The following is a 20,405-nucleotide window of genomic DNA, read 5'->3' on the forward strand; positions in this document are numbered from 1 at the left end:
AAACTTCATCTGATGTTTAAAAATACCTTTTCTTTCTTTTTAGACATTTTAGATTCATAGCACAATTGAGAGGAAGGCAGAGTGTTCTCACCCCCCCCCCACCTACCCACATACACGCATAGTGCCTCCTATTACCAATATTCTCCACCAGAATAGCACATTTTCTCCACTGAGCCCACATTGACACATATAGTGTCACCAAAGTCCACAGATTACATAGGGGTCAGTCTTGGTGGTGTATGTTCTATGGGATGAGGCAAATGTATGACACATATCTGACATTATGGTATCATACAGAATAGTTGCACTGCCCTAAAAATTCTCTGTGCTATGGGGAAAAATTACTGTTCAATCTCTTTAGCATATATTCACAATATGTTTTCATAGGTAAGATTCTTTTTTGTAAGTTTTTTCTTTTATTTTTTAAGGAATGTAATGAGGGTTAAGATAAGCTGAAATGGGGAGAGGAAAGTAGAAAGGAACAATGGTAAGAAGATGTAGATTTCTAACATTTTGAAGGTAATTTGTGTGTGTCTTATACTGAAGCCTAGACAAATAACTATGTCCAATAAAATTGCCATCTGGCTAACTTCCTGCAAATTGAGTAGTTCATTTTATCAAATAAAAAGCGATGATTTTTGCATAAGAAATGCTATGGGCCTAGAACTACTGGTTTTTTACTGCAAGCAATAAAAAACTGATTCTGAGTCAAGCAAGAAAGAATGTGTTGTAAAGGTTGGGGATTGTTCACAGAATCAAAGGAAAAGCTAAAGAATGTGGAAAGGATGGGACTCAGAACTGCTCCAAGGCCCGTGGCAGAAACCACCACAGAGAAAGTCACAGCTTCTCCCGTGTTCCCCTGGCAGAATGAGTAGCCCCGGTGGCCTAAATGCCAGCTTCCCACCTTTCAACTTACAGCCTTCAAGGTAAGAGTCTAACTGACCTAGCTTGAGTTTAATCTTTACCTCTGACAAAGAATAGTGGGCTTTGCTTGACAGTTTTACCAAGACCAAAGGGAAACCAAAAAAGGAAATGTAACTGGCATCTTAAATAACACAGATGTCCTTACAACAGCTCTCTGAAAAGAGTTGTACTTTGAGTAATATTCAGTTTTCCCTGCACTGACTACAGTTCCCATACTGCCTTCCTTTTGACAACGGCCTACTTTTGACATTGGTATGTCTAGGGCTAGCCCTGTTGCTGTTCAATAATTTTATCCTCTCTGTCTACTTGTGAACACTAGCCACTTGTAAATAAATCTGAAACTCCATCTAAATTAGTTCTTGTCTAACTGGTAAGATTTATTTGTTGTAGCAGTTTACCAAGTTTTCCATCGAAATACTCCCAGGAGCAGAGAGTAATGGTAAAGATCAAGTGAATGGGTAGGCCTGCCCACCAGAAGCTAGAACTTCTCTATTGTGTCATGATTTTTTTTTTAAGATTTATTTATTTGTGCATACAGAACTGGAATACAAGCCAAAGGTGAAGGGGCTGTGAGAGGATTCACCAGAAACAGAGTGGGGAGCAGAACAGGCAGATTGTCGAAGTACACTGCAGAGGGGAGCAGTGGGAAGGTCAGGAGAGGTCTGCCACTCATGTGGATCACCTCCCCAGCAGGAAGTGGCTTTCATGTGGAAGTGGCTTTAGCTTCTTAGTGCTGTACTTTAACCTGCTGCACAACCAGGGAGGGCCTATTGTGTCATGTTTTAACAAAATATTACAAATTTTATATCACTGCTTTATGTGCATATTTTCTCCTAAAATTTAAAAAACACCCACTCCTTGGGGGGTGATAGGGAAGTGACACACTGGCAAGAATACCAAGTACATAAAACACAGAAATAGAGAAATAGGAGAATTTTTACATGATTTTCCTTGTCACCATGTGGGACCTCAACACTTAGAATGCATTAGACCTACAGTACAAGGACTCATGATTTGCAATATTCAATAATTTGTAACCACTGACATTGCCTGGATATTAACCATTAGACTTTCCAAGGTGTCTATAACTTGAATGCACCTGGATCTTTTTTATTTTTTCACTTCAACTATACTTCTTTCTACTGTAGCATTTGCAGATCTGTAAGACCTGCATGGTGCATTCCATTCATAATGGCTAGAATAGGACCATGTTCAATAAAGAATCCTTTGCCTGCCTACACAATCATAACAAAACACCACAAATTTACTCTCTCACAGTTCTGGAGTAAACCCCAGATATTGGTTTGTACATGACCACCTTCTAGCTGTCCTCATGTGTACCTCTCTCTGTGTTCACACACGTGGAAAGAGCTAGAGATGCTTGGTGCCTCATCTTCTTATAAGGACACCAGTTCTTTGGGATTAGGGCCCAGTTCTTATGACCTCATATAACATTAATTACCGCCTTAAAGGTTTTATCTCTAAATATAGTTAGATGGGGGAGGGTTACTTCTTCAATATGAATCTTTCAGGGGCATAATTCAGTCCATAAAAAGTGAGTGTGTGTGTTGGGAAGAAGATTGGGGAGATATTTGTTGACATTAAACTTTTTCATAAGTTTATATATACATTATGTAGACTTCACCACCCCTGAAAAAACTGAACAATAATTATTTTTTCTTTAAACTTGTACTTTCCCAGGGATCATCACTTACTTATCTCACTCATCATTTAGTTAATTCAGTATTTTGCTCATAGCTAAATTTGCTTAAAGTGTATACAAAATAGGGCCCTCCTGGTGGTGCAAGGGGTTAAAGCACAGTACAAAGAAACTATCTGCAGCCACTGCAGCCTGAGTTCGAACTCCAGCCAGGGAGGTGAGCCACATGCTCAGCAGACTCTCCTGTCTCGTCCACTGCTCCCCTCAGCGGTGTTATTTCAGTTGGTCTGCTTGTTCTTTTCTCCACTTTGTGCCGGTGAATTCTTGCATCTCTGGCCTGTGCCCTAGTTCTTGCATTCATAAATAATTAAAATATTTATTTGTTTAAAAAAGGTATATGCAAATGAAATCACTGTTATCTTTATAAGTCAATTAGAAACTCATTTCCCCCCCCCCATCATATAGTTGTGTAGTGAATGCTAAAAATTGTCACCTTATCTGTATGAAACCATAGGGAAAGGCAAATTGCCCAGAACCAGAGTTTTCTGAGACTAAACTTGTGACCTGGTGTCATCTCAGTAATCACAATGGATTATCTTAACAGTTTGATTCAGCAACATTATTTGCACAATCTATGAATGCTAGGAATGCCTTTTTTTTCTAGATGATATCTGTTTTTGACAGGGATGAGCTGGTATGATGGATTTCCCTATCTTTTCTCTCTAAGGCAAGATATTGTCCACATAATCTTTGTAAACATGCACAAAATACTATTTTTAGGAACCAAATATAGAGCATTGATTTCATAGCCATTACTCAACTTTTAAAATTGCCTTTGGAGTGTTCTTATTACAATATATCTTGGCCTCAGGAAAATACTTAATATATAGTTGCACCTAATTTTCTTTCCACAACACGAGTGCTCCCAAAACATACCTTCCCCAGAGCTGGATCATTTTTATTCAGGTTTGTAGTACTCACTTCTGCTTTAGGATGTATCAACCACTTTTTTAAAAAAACAAATGTCAGCAAAAATAATAGACAATAAATGTTAATGTATTACATGAATAGCAACTCATGAAAATTATTCTTTGGCAATGTAATAAAAAATCAAAATGGGATATTAAGTTAAAGATTATGTCTTTATAATTGATCCTGCTAGATCATTCTACAATGACAGTTCTGTCAAATGTTGTAGCAACTCATCTGCAATGTTTGTAAATATCTTTATTTCTACATAATCATCAGCACTTACAATCAATCTTTATTTTTCCAGTCTAATAGATAAGAAAAACGATTTCATTGTTTTTTTTTCTTTTAAAGATTTATTTATTTATGCATACAGAACTGGGATACAGGCCAGAGGTACAGGAGCGGTGAAAGGATTCACCAGAGACAGAGTGGGGAGCAGAACAGGCTGATTGATGGATTACACTATTGAGGGGTACAATGGCCAGGTCAGGAGAGGTCTGCCACACCACTTGGGTCACCTCCTGCGGGGGGACAGAACTCATGAAGTGGCTGCAGCTAGCTTCATAGTGCTGTGCTTTAACCTATTGCATCACCAGGGAGAGCCCATATTTCATTGTTTTGATTTTCACTTTCCTAACTGCCAGTGATGTTAAGCATGTTTGTTAATTTTGCATTTCCTCTTCTGTTAATGACCTGTTCATATACTCTGCCCATTAAAAAGAATTAGGGCCTTCCCTGGTGGCGCAGCGGGTTGAAGCACAGCACTAAAAAGAATTAGTTCTTTGTTTTTGCTAAAAATCAATTTGTAAGATTTCAGTTAATAGTAGGCTTACTAGTGCTAGTTTGTCATATATGCTGCTAATATCTTCCTCCAAATCATCATTTTCCTTTTGGTTTATGTCTTTTGTCTTACAGAAAATTTTATGCTTTACATATGTCAATCTATTATATGTAAAGTACGTTACACACACATATATAGATTCACTAAGACGTTTTAGTGTGCATGTGTGTGTTTATATGACATATATTCATGTGTACATTTGTATGTATAATGTAACTTTTAAAATATTCTGTTATTTAGAATATTTTACATGTAACAATTAATTAATATGATTTCCAGGCTTTAAATTTAACTAAGGATCCTGAAGTTCTCCTTAATGACACACTAACGATCATATTAATGTTGAAGTAAAGTTTACCAGAATTTATACAATTCTAAATTGCTGAACATCGTAGTAACTATACTGATTTCAGATAGAGCATATTTCAAAGGAAGGAAAAAAGTTATCACGGGTAAAGAGGTCATTACATTATGATAAAGGGGTCAATTCTCCAAGAAGACATAATAATCCCTAATGTGTACATGCTAACAAGAGAGTGTCAAACTATGTAAGGCAAATTTTGCTATAATTTCAAAGAAAAATAGATGAATCTAGTATCATAGCTGGAGAGTTCATCACCTCTTGATCAGAAATGGACAGATCAGTCGGAAAAAATTCAGAAAAGACACAGTTGATTTTGCCACACAAAATCAACTAGCTATAATTGGGAAGTACAGCGTTCACTAATCAACAAGAGTAAGATACACATTCTTCTCAAGCTCACAGGGAACACTCACTAAGCTATTCCACATTTTGGCCCATTAAACACACTTTAACAATTTAGAAGGATAGAAATAAAATTTGCTCTCTCACACTACAACTGATTTCTGTTCTCAGAAATCAGTAATGGAAAGGTAATTGGCATACCCTAAAATATGTAAAGATTTAACAAGACACTTTTAAGTTACACATGGGTCAAAAGTCTCAAGAGAAATAAAAAATATTTTGAACTAAACGAAAATGAAAATATAGTTTTTCAAATCAACGTTTGCGAGATGCAATGAGAGCAGTATTTAGAGGAGCATTTATTGCATTGAATGTGAACACTAAAAAGGAAAAAAGAGGGCCCGGCCTGGTGGTGCAGCGGGTTGGGACGCAGCACTGTAGGCTGGCCGCAGCTGCTTCAGTGAGAGTTCGATCCCCGCCCCAGAGGTGATCCATATGGCACAGCAGACCTCTCCTGACTAGCCCCCTACTCCTCTCAGCAGTGTACTTCATGGATATGCCTGTTCTGCTCCCCACTCTGTCTCTGGTGAATCCTCTCACCACCCCTGCACCCTTGGCCTGCACCCCAGTTCTGTATGCATAAATAAATAAATCTTTTAAAAAAGTCATTTCTTTAAAAAAAAAAGGAAGAAAGATAAAATAATAAAGGAAAATAGTAAAGACAAGCAAATTAGATCCAAAGAAAGTTAAAGAAAAAATATGAATTAGAGTAGAAAGTAATGAAATTGAAAACAGGAAATCAAGAAAGAAAATCAACACAAAAACAGATTCTTTGATTTAGAAATTGGCCCGATAATTATGCCTTTTCTCTTTCAGTTTTTGTTTGAAGAGTTTAACCTTAAAGGGTTCCATCACAAATGTTTGATAAAACCTCAGGATATCTTTTTTTTTTGACTGACTTATTTTCAAAACTACATACAGAAATGGGGTACAAGCCAGAGGTGTAGGGGCGGTGAGAGAATTCACCAGAGACAGAGTGGGGAACAGAACAAGCCGATTGACAAAGTACACTGCTGAGGGGAGCAGCGGGTGGGTCAGGAGAGGACTGCTGTGCCATGTGGTCACCTCCAGGCAGGGGATCGAATTCACACTGAAGTGGCTGGGCTAGCTTGCAGTGCCGCGTCCTTACCCGTTGTGCCACCAGGGAGGGCCCTAAAATTAAATAATTTTCATTTAAAATTCTTGTATTCTGGACCCTCCCTGGTGGCACAGCAGGCTAAAGCACAGCACAAAGAAACTTAAGCCACTTCCGCACGAGTTCGATCTCCACCTGCCCGGGAGGAGTCCACATGGCGTGGCAGACCTCTCCTGATCCGCCCGCTGCTCCCCTCAGCAGTGTACTTCATTGATCTGCCTGTTCTGCTCCCCACTCTGTCTCTGGTGAATCCTCTCACCCTTGGCATCGCTGACCTGTACCCCAGTTCTGTACAAATAAATAAATAAATCTTAAAAAGAAAATTCTTGTATTCTAAGAATGTGACTTGATAAAAATCAAAGTTTAGTGTTAAGTCAACATTTTTTCTTAATATTGTCATTTTTTATGCTTCAATATTCAACAGTTGAATTTAGGCTACATCTCTGTATTTTTACTTAAAAAGGTTTTTGCATTTTTATGTGAAAGTAATCTTTTTTAAAGATGTATTTATTATATCTTTTTAAAAGATGCATCATTTTTAAAGATGTGTTCATTTATGCATACAAGAGCAGGGGTACAGTCTTGAAGTGTGAGGTTTGAAAGGACTCACCAGAGAGATAGTGGGGAGCAGAACAGGCAGACTGACTGAAATACACTGCTGAGGGGAGCAATGGATGAGACAGGAGAGGTCTGCTGTGCCATATGTGGGCCACCTTCCTGGCTGGGGATCAAACTCATGCTGCAGTGGCTGCAGATAGCGCCATAGTGCTGAGCCTTAACTTGTTGCGCCATCAGGGAGGACCCAGATTCTAGTTTTAAAATAAAGTGAAGTGAGCCTTAGAAAAGATAAGTTGAAAAGTGACAACGATTGAAACATTAAAGCATGTAGCCAAGTTGTTAACAGTTGTTTCCCACTGGGAATGAAGGATTGGAGGAAACAAGATTAGGTAGATATTGTAACAATGCAATTATTTTATTATAAAAAAGATGTGTAACATAATATTTGTATAATAATTATGTCTATGATGTAATGATGGTATATGTATGTACCCTCACACATACAAAAATTGCAATCGTGTCATGAACTTTACAAGGAGCCATTAGCCCAGGAGGGAATGAATGAGGACATGGCCTGTAGGATGAGTCTTGAGAAATAGGCAGGGTTTAGGCAATAGCTACTTGGGAAACAGGGATGAAGGTAAAGGGAAGAGCTTGAGCAAAAGGGTCAAAAATGGTAAAGTGGCAGCAGGGAAATACACAACTGATCTGGAGGATCACTTTCCAGAGCAGATTGGCTGGAATATTTGTGTAAGGGGATGGACAGTTTACATCAAATAGCAGCGGAAACTGGAGTCAGCCGTGTTTGGTAGTCAGTATATTTCTTGATGAATGAAGAATGATGGGATGATGGCCATGTGATGGAGTCTCTCTTTTATATACTAAGCAATGAGGGGGTGGGGGAAGGACGGCCAGGCAGTAAGGATTCCATTTGGAGAAGAATTGCGTTTCAAGAACAAACTGAAGATCCCCATTCCCACGCAAAGCCTCAGCTAGAATGTTTGCCTGAAGAACAGTAGCAGAAGCTCTTTAAATGGGCACACTCCCGCCTCTGCAGACACTTCCTTTTGATGACCTTGGCTGATCCCCAGCATTAACACTTGCTGAGAGCTACTTCCTTCTACTACGTCCACTTCCTACTCCTAGGTTCTTTCTAGCATCTGTAATTTCCATTCCACTTAGAACAAGACTCCTAGAACCCCTGGCACGCCCTGGGGTCCACCTTCTCGTCCGCTCCTTCACCCTCCGAACGACTAGAGGGCGCGCTTCGTCATCGGCCCGCCTACTTCGTCCCTCTCCGCGCCGAGCTAGGCCACATCCTCGGACCCAGAAATCGCGTCAGAGTTCCACGTCGGCCAATCAGAAATGTCCATGTACTAGCGGGGGCGGGGCTGTCGAGGTAGGGGAAAGATGGCGGCGGGGGCGAGGTGAGGTGTTGGCAGAAGAAAGGGGTACGGGCGCGGGGAGCGGGAGAACGCAGAGATGGCCCGCGCCGGCCGCAGTGCCGGATAAAAAGCCGTCGCGCCGCGGGTGTGGGAGGGAGGAAGTGGAGGGCGCCTGGGCGCCACGAGAGCATGACGGGGCTGTACGAGCTGGCGTGGCGGGTGCCGCAGGCTCTGCTCTGCCTGAACCGCACGCTCACCTCCTGGCTCCGCGTTCGGTTCCGCACCTGGATCAGGATCTGGAGGCGCTGCTGCAGCGCAGCAGCCGCCGCGGTCCTAGCGCCGCTCCACTTCACGCTCCACAAGCACCCTACCGTCGGCAAGAACCGCCGTCACCACCGGCACCCGCGGTGGAGACCCGGCCCGGCCGCCGCCCACCCCCGGCTGCGCTGGCGCGCGGACGGCCGTTCTCTGGAGAAGCTGCCTGTGCACGTGGGCCTGGTGATCACTGAGGAGGAGCAGGAGCCCAGCTTCGCGGACATTGCGAGCCTCGTGGTGTGGTGTGTGGCCGTGGGCATCTCTTACATTAGCGTCTACGACCACCTAGGTGAGCTTGGGGCGCGGGAGGGGGACCTCACATCCTGCAGGTGTACCGGTGGCACGCCTTTCGCCGCGGCCGCACTGCTCGCCGAGTCAGCCTGTCCCGCTGACCAAAAATGCAAATAACTGTGCTATCGCTTTCGAGGAAGGAATAAGCTTTATTGAATCTACGGACACCCAGCATTCGAATCGATCACTTGCTGTGCATCTGCAAAGTATCTCTTATTCTTTGTAATGCCCCAGCAAGGTGGATGGTGTTTGTATACTGTATTTTATAAAGCGAGATCTGAGAATGAATAGCATTCACTTGATTTGCCAAAGTCGTAAAGTTAGTAATAGGGGGCTGACATTTTTAACCAGTCTCTTTACTTCAGAGAGTGAAGTTCAGGACACTGTTCTTTCTCTTTTTTTTTTTAAAGATTTATTTATTTATCCGTACAGAACTGGGGTACAGGCCAGAGATGCGGAGGGAGAGAGGATTCACCAGAGACAGAGCGGGGAGCAGAACAGGCAGATCAACGAAGTATACTGCTGAGGGGAGTAGCGGGCGGGTCAGGAGAGGTCTGCCACGCCATGTGGGCACCTACGGGGCAGGCGGAAATCGAACTCATGGCTTTAGCTTCCCAGTGCAGCGCTCCAACCCGCTGCGTCACCAGGGAGGGCCCCAGGACACTGTTCTTAACTTATGGTATGGTTGGGAAGGATTCTGCATAGCTTTGTGGTTGAGACCAGGTAACATGACAAGCATGTGAGACAGATAGACAGAAAGAAATATGGCCACCTTCAGTATCAGGAGATCTGGGATGGTGTGCGATCCGTGATCCTCAGTGACCAGTACAGTACTTGGTATAATAATTGTCCTCCCCTAGTTTTAATTGAAGGCATAAAATTCAATACCTAATGGAGTGGCTACCAACCTAAATTACTGTGTCTTTTGGAATGTTATATTTAATTGCATGGACTCTTAGGCTTGGGGTGAATAGACAAGTCACATAAATGCTATCTTTAATAAGTGTTGGTTATAACTACTATGAAAAAAGAGGTGAGAAATTCTCCGTGGAGCAACTTGAGAAGTCCCTGCAGAGGTGATGGGATTTAAGCCCAAGATTGAAGAATGAGGAGGAGATTAGATTGGGGAAACTTTAAAATGTCAGGTTTGAGTTTCAATCAACATCTGAGCATATTGCAATTTCCCTAGAGATAAAGATGTGATAAAAGAGATTTAGGAGTATTGTTGAAGAAAAAATATATATATAATTTATCCTCTGTTCTGTCACTTAAATTACTGATGTGCCCCTCAGAAACTACAACTTCACTTTTACCTTTAAGTATTTGTCAAATAGGTAGATTTGAGTGCTGTGTTTTGGCAGAAAAAGTTGGTGGAGGTTGGACAGTAACTTTTACAGGTAATAAAGTGACCTTTGATTGACCGAACACTTTTCTTGTGTCTTGTGAGGAATATGGTGACTCAGTAGCCTGTCCTATCAAATGGTGATTTACACTATAGGGTAAAGTTTAATATACTCTGGCGAGTTTTATGGAACTTGCCAAGTAACTCAGCAGACCAATAGACAGAAATCATGAGACAACATTTAGAAGGCAACATAATCTTTTCTTAAACCAATGCCGCAGAAATATAATCTGGGGAAAAATTAAGTGAGCAGAAATGGAAATTAAAGTCATTAAGCAACATGGTGCATTGACTTACAAGTGAATCACTTTTTAAAGCAAGTACCTTTACCTTCTGTTTGGGAGCGAGATGTGTAAGTGAGTAGTTTAACTTGGTGGCTTTGTCTACTATCAGGGATTATAGTATTGCCACACTTCCTTGTTCTAGCAGTTCCTGTTAGGGAATTGCTGATGTGATTCAGAACTACCCTATGTTATGTTCATTCTGGGGGAATAAAAGGAGGATTGTTAATGAAAAGAAAGAAGTCAAGTTAACTAAGTATTGACAGATAACCAAAAGGAGTTTTCTGTGAATGGACTTAGGACACTGTTTCCCACTATATAAGAAATATTTATTTTTAAGGGATGGTTGTTTGAAATAATAAACTTTTGATTTACCCTTCATTGGTTTTGATTGATTGGTTGACTCATTTAACAGGTGATAATGGACATTTATTAAGTATCAGGCACTGTTCCTGGCATAGGGGTACAGCAGTGAATAAGATAGAAAAAAATCTCTGCTTATTGAATTTATGTTTTAGTAGAATATGATAAAAATTAGAAATGACTAAAATATGTGGCATATATAATAAGTGCAATGAAGAAAAATAAAGCAGGGGAGGAAAAAGGAATGTGAAAGGTCATTGGTGATGGAGCGGTACATTTAAAATAGGGAGGCCACAGAAAATCTCATTCACTTTTGAGTACAGTCCTGAAGGAAGTGAGCAGCAAGCTTTGTGGATATGGTAGCAAAAGGTGTTCCATTGCAGGGGACATAGATTCTGAAGTTTTCCCATGAAAACTTATTTAAGCCTGTTTCTATGGAGACATTTATTTATTTTTAAAAAGTCCTATTGATGTACTTAAAAATGCTACTGAGTACATATTATATTATAAAACACCTGGATACAAAGAAATACAGGAAATGGTGTCTCTTTGGAGTTAAGATATTTCAAGTTAGGGATATCTACTAAAAATTAAGTTAGTGTGTTAATGTTAAATGAACATCACATTTTATTCAAGGAGGGAAAAGCTATTGCTATACTTTTGCATACTGACGTGTGACCCTAACACAAGTCAGGGTGCTGTATTACTTGTCTTAAAATCAAATATTCAAACTTTCAATTCCTTTTCATGAGTGAGGATGATCTGGGTGAAATCTTATTATTGCTTACTGTAAACTGAAGTGCTCTAGAATAAGGCATTGCCTTCTCTGTGACAAGTTAGCAACAAGACAAGTTGCTCTTTGTAGTGTTAATTTCATTAGTTGTATATCTGTAGTATGTTACTTATGAAATAGTTTTTGGCTAAAGATTTCTCACCCAAAATTTTACAAGATCTTCCCCAGCACATTTCTCACTGTTTTATATACCTTTTGCTGCATCGATATTTAGGTTACTCAGTGTTCTCTCCTCCTGGAATGGTCTCTTCTTTTCCTGTCACAGGCTCTCTGCTAGTCATAAGGCTATCTAATTCATCAATCCTGGCAAATTCATCCTGTCACCTTTTGACCTATCTTTGAATCTTCTCAGAACTTGGTATATCTCTAAATGGACTTCTGTTCTTTATTTTATAAAGTAATCATTTGTGCCTGGATTTTTTTTTTTTTTACTAGATTTTAAACTCTACAGATGCTATTTACTTCCATGTTTTAAAAAGATTTTCTTTATTTATGCATACAAGAACTGGAATGTAGGCCAGAAGTGCAGGGGTCAAGAGGATTCACTAGAGACTGGGGAGCAGAACAGAAATATACTGGTGAAGGGAGCAGTGGGTCACACAAGAGAGGTTTCCTGTGCCATGTGGGTCAGCTCCCTGGCTAGGGATGGAACTCATGCTGCAGTGGCTGGTGATAACTTGATAGCACTGAGGCATCCACAGGAGGCCCAGATGCTACTTGTATTTTTGCTTCTCCCCAGTGGTATTTTAGTGTTACGTGTGTAATGGTTAGTCACTGTGTATTTCTGCATTGAAAAGAAGGGCTGCATTTCTTGTAGGTAAGAATAATAAACTGAATTTTATTATTTTGTGTCCCAACATGAATAGCCAGAAGCCTTACAATAGAGGGAGATCAACATAATTTGCCCTAGTTTATTCGCTTGGCACACTGACACAGATGCTGTTGGAAAGTATGATTTCATTAAGTATTTCTTATGTGGGAGGAGTTGTAGAAGTGTTAAAAATCTAAATATGATGTAATTATATTTGTTATACCAAACAATATGAATTACAGTACTTCTATCCCCTCTTGTAAATGAACATTCTATGCATGATCTTCACATTTGTGCAGTTCACTTCTGTACAGAATTTACATTTATCTTAGCATCCTCTGGTATAAAACACTCCCTCATTTTTCTTTTCCTTTTTTTTTCCCCTGACAGAGGGCCAGCTCCCTACCTGAAGGCTCTGACTGATATTTGTGTGTCCCTTCTGACTGTTACTTTCTTGGTAGCCACACTAGATTGGTCTAGTCCCAGTTTTGCTCTGTCTCTGACAAGCTTTATTCTGTTTTTATTCTTTTGAAAAGATCTCATACACCAAGTCTTATTCTGTTTAAACATAATACTATCTATGAAAATAAACTTTTACTAAACAGTAATAACTGTTGAATATGTAGTGTGTACCAGATATTATACAAAGGAGTGCATTAAATTCTTTAGAAATCAGGAAACAGACTTAGGAAGTCAAGAATAAGTATCTAGTAAGAACCAGATTTAAAACTTGAACCAGATTTTATTTCACAGCATTTATACTTAACCGTTATGTTATACTGACTTCCACTTGTAAAAGAATGTTACCACAACACAATCACTTTTAGTAGAATATCTGGTTATGTTGGGATTATGTGAAAGTCCTTTTAAGGTGGCTCTTATCTACAGGTAAATAGTAACAGAAAGAATTTGTAAAAGATGTTAAAAGGCAAAAAGAATTTTCCTCATACCTTTAATACAAACATTGATTCAGTGAGTCATAGCACATGTTTTATTCTCTTAAGCTACTAAACTGTATGGAGCTCCTACTCTGTACTGAGCTCTTTTTTGTCAGGTCATCAGAGTATGTGAAGACAGTCTCAGTTTTAAAATGTTTAAAACATGCAACCAGAAAAAAACTTATGTGACTTGTTTAATTTATACATCTCTCCTGCTAAAGAGCAGGAATTTCAGAGACAGTTTTCATTCCGTTATATATCCTGTTTCACCAAGACACATGTCCTGTTTGCTTGTTACACCATACTAGCTGTTGTTCTGTAAAGTAGTGTAGGGCTCTCTCTTGAAATAAAAGTGTTTAATAGCTTACAGGATTTATTTTGTTATGACTACTTAAGTCATCTAAAATTTTAATGTTTTTTTTTAAATAATTACTCCACAAGTATATGTTTTCACTCTGAAGATTACCTCTAATAACATTATAATTGTGTTGCTTGAGTAATTAAATGAGGGTAACCACTAGGTAACTTACTTAGTTGTCTGCTTTAAAAGGAAAGAATAGGCCATTTTGAAGAGTAGGCATTTATTTATGAACAGAATATTTTAATTCTGTATTTGGTGAGAATCTTTGAGAGATTGTCTCAGCAATTATCTCACTTTTCTCCTTTCTATATTTCTGATAAACACTTGCAGTTAGATATTTCTTTAAAGACCTTTTTTTAGAAGGGAAGGAATAATCAGTAAAAATTCTTATTTCATATTTCAAAAAAGAGACAAAAATGTGTATTTTAAAAGTCTCATTTTATAGAATTGATTATTCATTACACATACATTTTTTTAAAAGCAGTATTTTAAGGGATACAAATAAGATTTATTGACTGAATGAATACTTGTTCAATTAAAATCCTGGTTATTTGTTCCCTTAACTAGGAAAAAAGTATATGTGTTGGCTTTATTACCAGCTAATTGTATATATGTGAGTTTAGAATAAACTAAATTTTAAAGCCAACATATATTTCTAAAATGTCACTTAACCTAACAGTAGAAATTTTAAAGGATTCCAGTAAGGTACATATATATATCTGTATATTGTTGACACTTGCACAGCTCAGGAATTAGGGACAAGAACCCTGAGTAATGAAGATGTTAGGGGTGCTGACTCCTCAGTTGAAAATCCACATATAAATAGCAGGCGTTGGCTTTTACTCCTCAGATTAACAAAACCCCATCTATTTCATTTCCTGTTACATTATTTGTGTGTCATGCATTATTTGTGTGTCATGTGAGTGTGGAACTTATGAATAGAAAAAATATATATAAGTAAAACTGGACCTGTGCAGTTGAAATCTGTGTTGCTCAAGTGTCAGCTGAGATCTAAGAGGTGGATTGGGAATACTTTAATTCCACTCTGAAATATCTTCTCTGTCAATTTCTAGGACATCACATGCTTGGGATTTCTTACTATCATGTTTCTGAGCCTCTGTCTGGCTTCCTATGTTCAACTTACAAGTTTTTGGGTGTTCTAGAGATTTGTGCTATATGCATGCCATTGTCTTTCGGTTGTTCACTGTGTCTCCTGGAACAGGGGTCAGCTAACTTTTTTTTTTTCTTTTAAAGTTTTGAGGTAAAGTTGGTTTACATCATTGTATGTATTTGTTTTAGGGTTTACAGGTTGAGACCTCTTCAGATTTGTGTTTTAACGCCATACCCACCACTAATACCCATCAAGTCCTCCATGCTTCATTGCGGCATCTGCCCTCCCCCACTACTGCTCCATCACTGCTCTTTTGGTTGCTTACCTCAGTTTTGCAGGCAGATGTCAAGGATTTGGCTTGGGTTTGGTTTTGTTGGACCATGTTCTATATCCACCCTTAGCAATGAAACCGTCTGGTGATTGTCTTTCTACTTCTAACTTACTTAGCTTAGCATTATCTCTCCAGTTCAGTACTTGAAGGGCTAGGATTGTTTTAGATTTAGTAGGTTATGGTCCATGTCACAGCTGCTCAACTCTGCCAAGGCAGTTGAAAAAGAGTTTGGGGGCCTAATCTCTCACATAATTCCATTCTTCTGTATTCAACTCTTTACCTATTAACTCTACTTTTATTAGGTGTCTTAAAATGCTTAACATGTCCAAAACAATGCTCTTGAATTTCCTTCTCTGTCAAGCCTGTCTCTCTGTTTCTCCCAATTCAGGAAATATGCTACCTTCTAACCAGTTGTTGAAAATAAAAACTTAGATATCATGTATGAGTCTGTCCTTATATCATGTTCCACCTGCAAATCTGTCAACAGGCCTTCTTCGCTTACTTCTTGATGATATACCAAATTTGCCACTTGATTTAGTTTTTCTGCAGCCACCCAAGCTGAATTACTACCTTTTACCTGGACTATTGCTATAGTCTTCTAATTGGTTTTCATTTCTGTTCTGTCCTGTATAATTTGTACTTCACCCCCAGCAAACTGGTCTTTTTTGGTAACATTCATCTTTGAATAAAACCTTCTATCTGCCTCCCATTGTTTCAGAACTCATTCTGAGGACTCATAGACACCTTCGTGATACAACCTTTGCCTCTATCTCTGGCCTCGTGTGACTCTGCTCTTTCTACTTAATTACCATGTTCACCAATTATAGTAGTGTTTCTCTCTTCCTGTGTAACGTGAGATTTTAAATGCTGTGAGAAAATGTAATATTTAACAATACTTAGAATCTCTGCTGCATAAGTACTGGTTTTTATATTTAAAAAACAGAGCAAGATCACCAGACCCTTTTTAAGGTTAAGTAATGCAATTGCTAAAGCACTCATGAGATCAAGGAAGGATTCATGTTATCATAGTGGGGAAAAAAAAGATATAAAGTTGCATGATCACATATGCCACCATATAACACATGCATGTGGACAAAGACAAGGAAATAATAAAAACTGGAAATAGTGTTACAATGGGTAGGTTAGAGGATGTTCTGTTTATTAGAATGAGTTGGGGCAGAGGACATTCTTATTGCTTAAACTTTGAGCATTCATATAATTTTTAGCACCAGAATTTAAAACAGATGTTTCTTGGGAGATTAAAAGGTAGTTTACATATAACATCCAAAATGCATAGCTAATGTTTATTAAGAAATAGCAAAAACGGCCCTTCCTGGTGGCACAAAGGGTTAGGACACAGTACTGCAAGCTGGCTGCAGCCGCTTTAGTACCAGTTCCATCCCCCGCCCCCTGTGACCCATCTGGCACAGCAGACCTCTGCTGTCTCTCTTGTTCTGCTCCCCACTCTCGCTGGTGAATCCTCTCACCATCCCTGCACCTCTGGCCTGTACCCCAGTTCTGTATGCACAAATAAATGAATCTTTTAAAAAATACCAAAAACATTGTAGTTGTTAAGATGCACCTTTATGCCATAATATTTTATATTTTTCAAAGACACTGTAGATTTTCTTGTTTGTGTGCATGTGTGTGTTTTTGAAAATGACTGATTTTCATATATTTTTTATATACTTTCCTGTAGTTTCTTCTTGGCAGATTGAAAGTACAGATAAATTTGTAAAGCAACAAAACATGCAATTTAAGATTTTTTAAATCATTACTGTAAAGACTTAACTTTTGATCCCCTATTCATTCTTGAGGAATGCAAATAATTTAAGTCTGTGAACCTTTCTAAAAGTGTTTTTAAAAAGAGTTCTCAGTTTTTTTCAAAAGATGTTGCTCATTTGTTTTAAAAAAGGTAGTTTTTTTGTTTTTAAGATGTATTTATTTATGCATACAGAACTGGGGTACAGACCAGAGGGTTCAGGGGTGGTGAGAGGATTCACCAGAGACAGAATGGGGAGCAGAACAGGCAGATTGACAAGTACACTGCTGAGGGGAGCAGCAGGCCAGTCAGGAGAGGTCTGTCAGAGCAGGCGGGGATCAGACTTATGCTGAAGTGGTTTTAGCTCCTTAGTGCTATGCTTTAACCCACTGCGCCACCAGGGAGGGCCCAAAAGGCAGTTTTTATTTAATGGAGTTTAACATTTTGAACTGGACTCCATTGAATTCAAATTTTAATTAAAATGGGTGTAATATTGTTTGTCAACTTTCTAAATAGTTGTGAACTCGGTATTTAGTTGTGAACTAAAAATTCAGGAGACCTGAATTTCAAGACAGGGTTTTTTTTGTTTGTTTGTTTTGTTTTTTTAAGGTTTATTTTATTTGTACATATAAGAACTGGAATGTACGTATGAATTGCCGGGGGTGAGAGAATTCACAAGAGATAGAGTGGGTAGAAGAACAGGTAGATCTTCCGAAATACACTGCTGAGCAAAGGGCTAGACAGAAGAGGTCAGTTGAGTCATGGGTCAGCTCTCTGGCCTGGAATTGAACTCATGCAACAGTGGCTGGAAATAGCTTGTCAGTGCTGAGACTTTAACCCCCACATCATCAGAGAGGCCCATCAAGCCAGAACCTTAAGACTCTTGACTAAGGATATTTAGTTAACCTTTCTGGGCATATTTCATTATCTGTAAAAGTATAGGATAAAGTCTTTCTTGTAGTGCATTACTATGTAGTTTTGTGAAGTATGGTTTTTTCAGAAATTTATTTGTACATTTTCCCTTAGATCAGTTATTTATAAATAAATATATCTGCTTCTTTTACACAAATTACTTTTGTGAAAATTTCTTTGTTTTTTATTACATCATTCTAACTTTAAATTCTGTGAAGGCGAACAAAATGAAATAGATAAAAAATTTCATAAATATGAATACCTGTGTCATGGGATGTTATTGTTGAGGACTGACCTGTCTCATTCAAAGGGACTCATATTGTGTTATTTATGTGTCATTTTGACGGTGAAAGAATAGAAAACCTAAAGGAGACATCACAAGATTAAAGGAGATTAACATGACCATTAACCTAGTTAGAGAAATAAAGATCATTACACCCCAATTCCTTATCACAGGGCATAATAAGATAAGGCCGAAGCAGGTATCAGACTGCTGTAGGAGACCTGAGGGTAAAGATACAGAAATAGAGCTCATTGTGGAATCTCTTTCTGTGGTTACCCAAAATCAGCAGCAAGCAGGCCACTCTTAAAGAGAATAAGCCTCTCTCAAAGTGGGCAGCAATCCTGCCCACCTGTGCCTGTACAGGTGTCCTTCCCACCCACTCTCTCCCTCTGCAGGGCAGCAGCCTCCTCCTGCCTGTGACCTGCACCATGCCTGGACTTGCCTTCACTGACCGCCCCCGCCCGCCCCCCCTCCCCCCAGCTGAGGCAGCTTTTCTCAAGGCCGTCCCAGGTGCCTGCGGCCCTGCAGGGCTCTCTCAGCAAACCTGTTCCTTTTGGGACAGATCTTTCTGCCCTCTTGTGTCTAAGCATGGCCTTTATACTTTTTTCTCCCTCCCCTAATGTATCTGTTATGGTGAAACTCGCCTGGGGGCATGCTGTGTGCTGCCAAAAGGGCAGCTCTGGTGAAACTTTGCGCAGGGTAAACCCAAGGTCCCCGCTCTCTAAACCAATCAGCTCCAAAACTACATCATCTTGAATGTGTGTGTGTGTGTGTGTGTGTGTGTGTGTACTTTGAATCCTGGAATAACTGCATGCTGATAATACTGCTTATGAATAAGTACTTGTCCTGGAGTATAATCAGATTTCTGGATGGAGGTCAAGTTATGAGCTATCAAGAGTCATCTTGGTGATAATCTGTTTTATCTATGCATTTAGCACTTCTCTGAATTTAATTTCTTTGCTCAAATCAGCTAAGACAAAGGTTCTTTTTAAATAATTTTATGAAAGTCTTCTTTATAAGAGACTGTTTGTAACTGTGCCTCCCAATAATAGCCTTCCTTTTTAATAGAATTTCTGCCTATGTGCAATAAGGAAGTGTCTGCTTTTGTGAGAGTTTCCTGGAAACTTTGAAAATTCCATTCAGTGACATATCCCTTTAATTTTTGTTGTTAAGTGGCACTTTGTGCACTGATAATTCAGTTTATTAAATAAACATTGAATTCCAGCAATGCAAAAGGTGATTTTAGGGGAGAAGAGGTCCAAGTGAAATCATGGTTCAGTGGGGAAAGGATGAGTGATTAGGATGAGTGATTCTCTGTCTGAAGAATTAGAACTCCACAGTTCTAATGGGGGAGGGGGAATGTAACATAACAAAGGAGGAAGATTGAAATCAGTGTGCTTTGCAGGGAACATAAGGCAGTTCCGTTTTGCTGAGGATAGAGGGTTCTACAGAAATAGGAAGATACATTTTTTTTTCATAAATTATTTCCACCCACTAAATGTGAAAGCATAGCATGTTAATGCTGTTCTGAGCAGTTTGTTCTTGATATATTAAGCATTTTGGGAGCCATTGGAGTTATATTAAAATTGGAATGTGCCAGGATTGAAGGCATACCCAAAGAAGATTAATCTGGTTGTCAATACATGCTAGATAACAGGGGCAGGAATACCCATTAGAGATTGCTGGGGTATTATAAAGACTTTTTGCTTGAAACACTAGGGACAGTGGACAAATGGGAGATGGATTCAGGAAACTGCTGTGAAAAGTGTATTAGTTTAGCATATTAATAGCACTGTGTATGAGAGGTGAGAGTGATATTGTTAGAGAGTAACTATTTGCCTAGGTGATTAGGTAGGTTCTGTTAGAACAAGAGCAATTTTGTTGTTACTATAATGCAAACAGCTTCATAGTGGGTTTGCTTTAAAATCACCTATTGTCCTCACAATCTCTTTGCATTTTCTGTTCTCACATTGCTTGTCTTCCAGTTCTTGTGCCTAAATACATACAAGTTTTAAATGTATAGTAACATTACATTAAAAAAAGAACAACTTATGGGGGCCTTCCGGAAGATGGCAGCAGGGTAAAGACTCCGAGATCACTGTGTCCAGGCTTGCATAGGGATTGAGGACTGAAAACCGACTATAGACTTACTTACTGTAAGTTTCAACCCAAACGAAAACACCCTGGACTCACTAGAAGGTAGACAACTG

The 20,405-nt window shown here is 39.2% G+C and overlaps 1 protein-coding gene across 1 annotated transcript in view; it reads left to right on the forward strand.

Annotated features, from left to right (window-relative positions):
• The first annotated feature begins 8,214 nt into the window (after nt 1-8,214).
• NUS1 (nuclear undecaprenyl pyrophosphate synthase 1 homolog (S. cerevisiae)) overlaps nt 8,215-20,405 on the forward strand; it is a 40,241-nt gene continuing 28,050 nt past the window's right edge. Inside the window, exon 1 of the mRNA XM_004673809.2 lies at nt 8,215-8,845. Coding sequence (XP_004673866.1) covers nt 8,431-8,845 — 415 coding nt within the window. The 5' untranslated portion in view covers nt 8,215-8,430. The remainder of the gene's footprint in view (nt 8,846-20,405) is intronic.

Source organism: Condylura cristata, unplaced genomic scaffold (assembly GCF_000260355.1).
Source record: "Condylura cristata isolate star-nosed mole 26May11 unplaced genomic scaffold, ConCri1.0 scaffold00001, whole genome shotgun sequence".
NCBI lineage: Eukaryota > Metazoa > Chordata > Mammalia > Eulipotyphla > Talpidae > Condylura > Condylura cristata.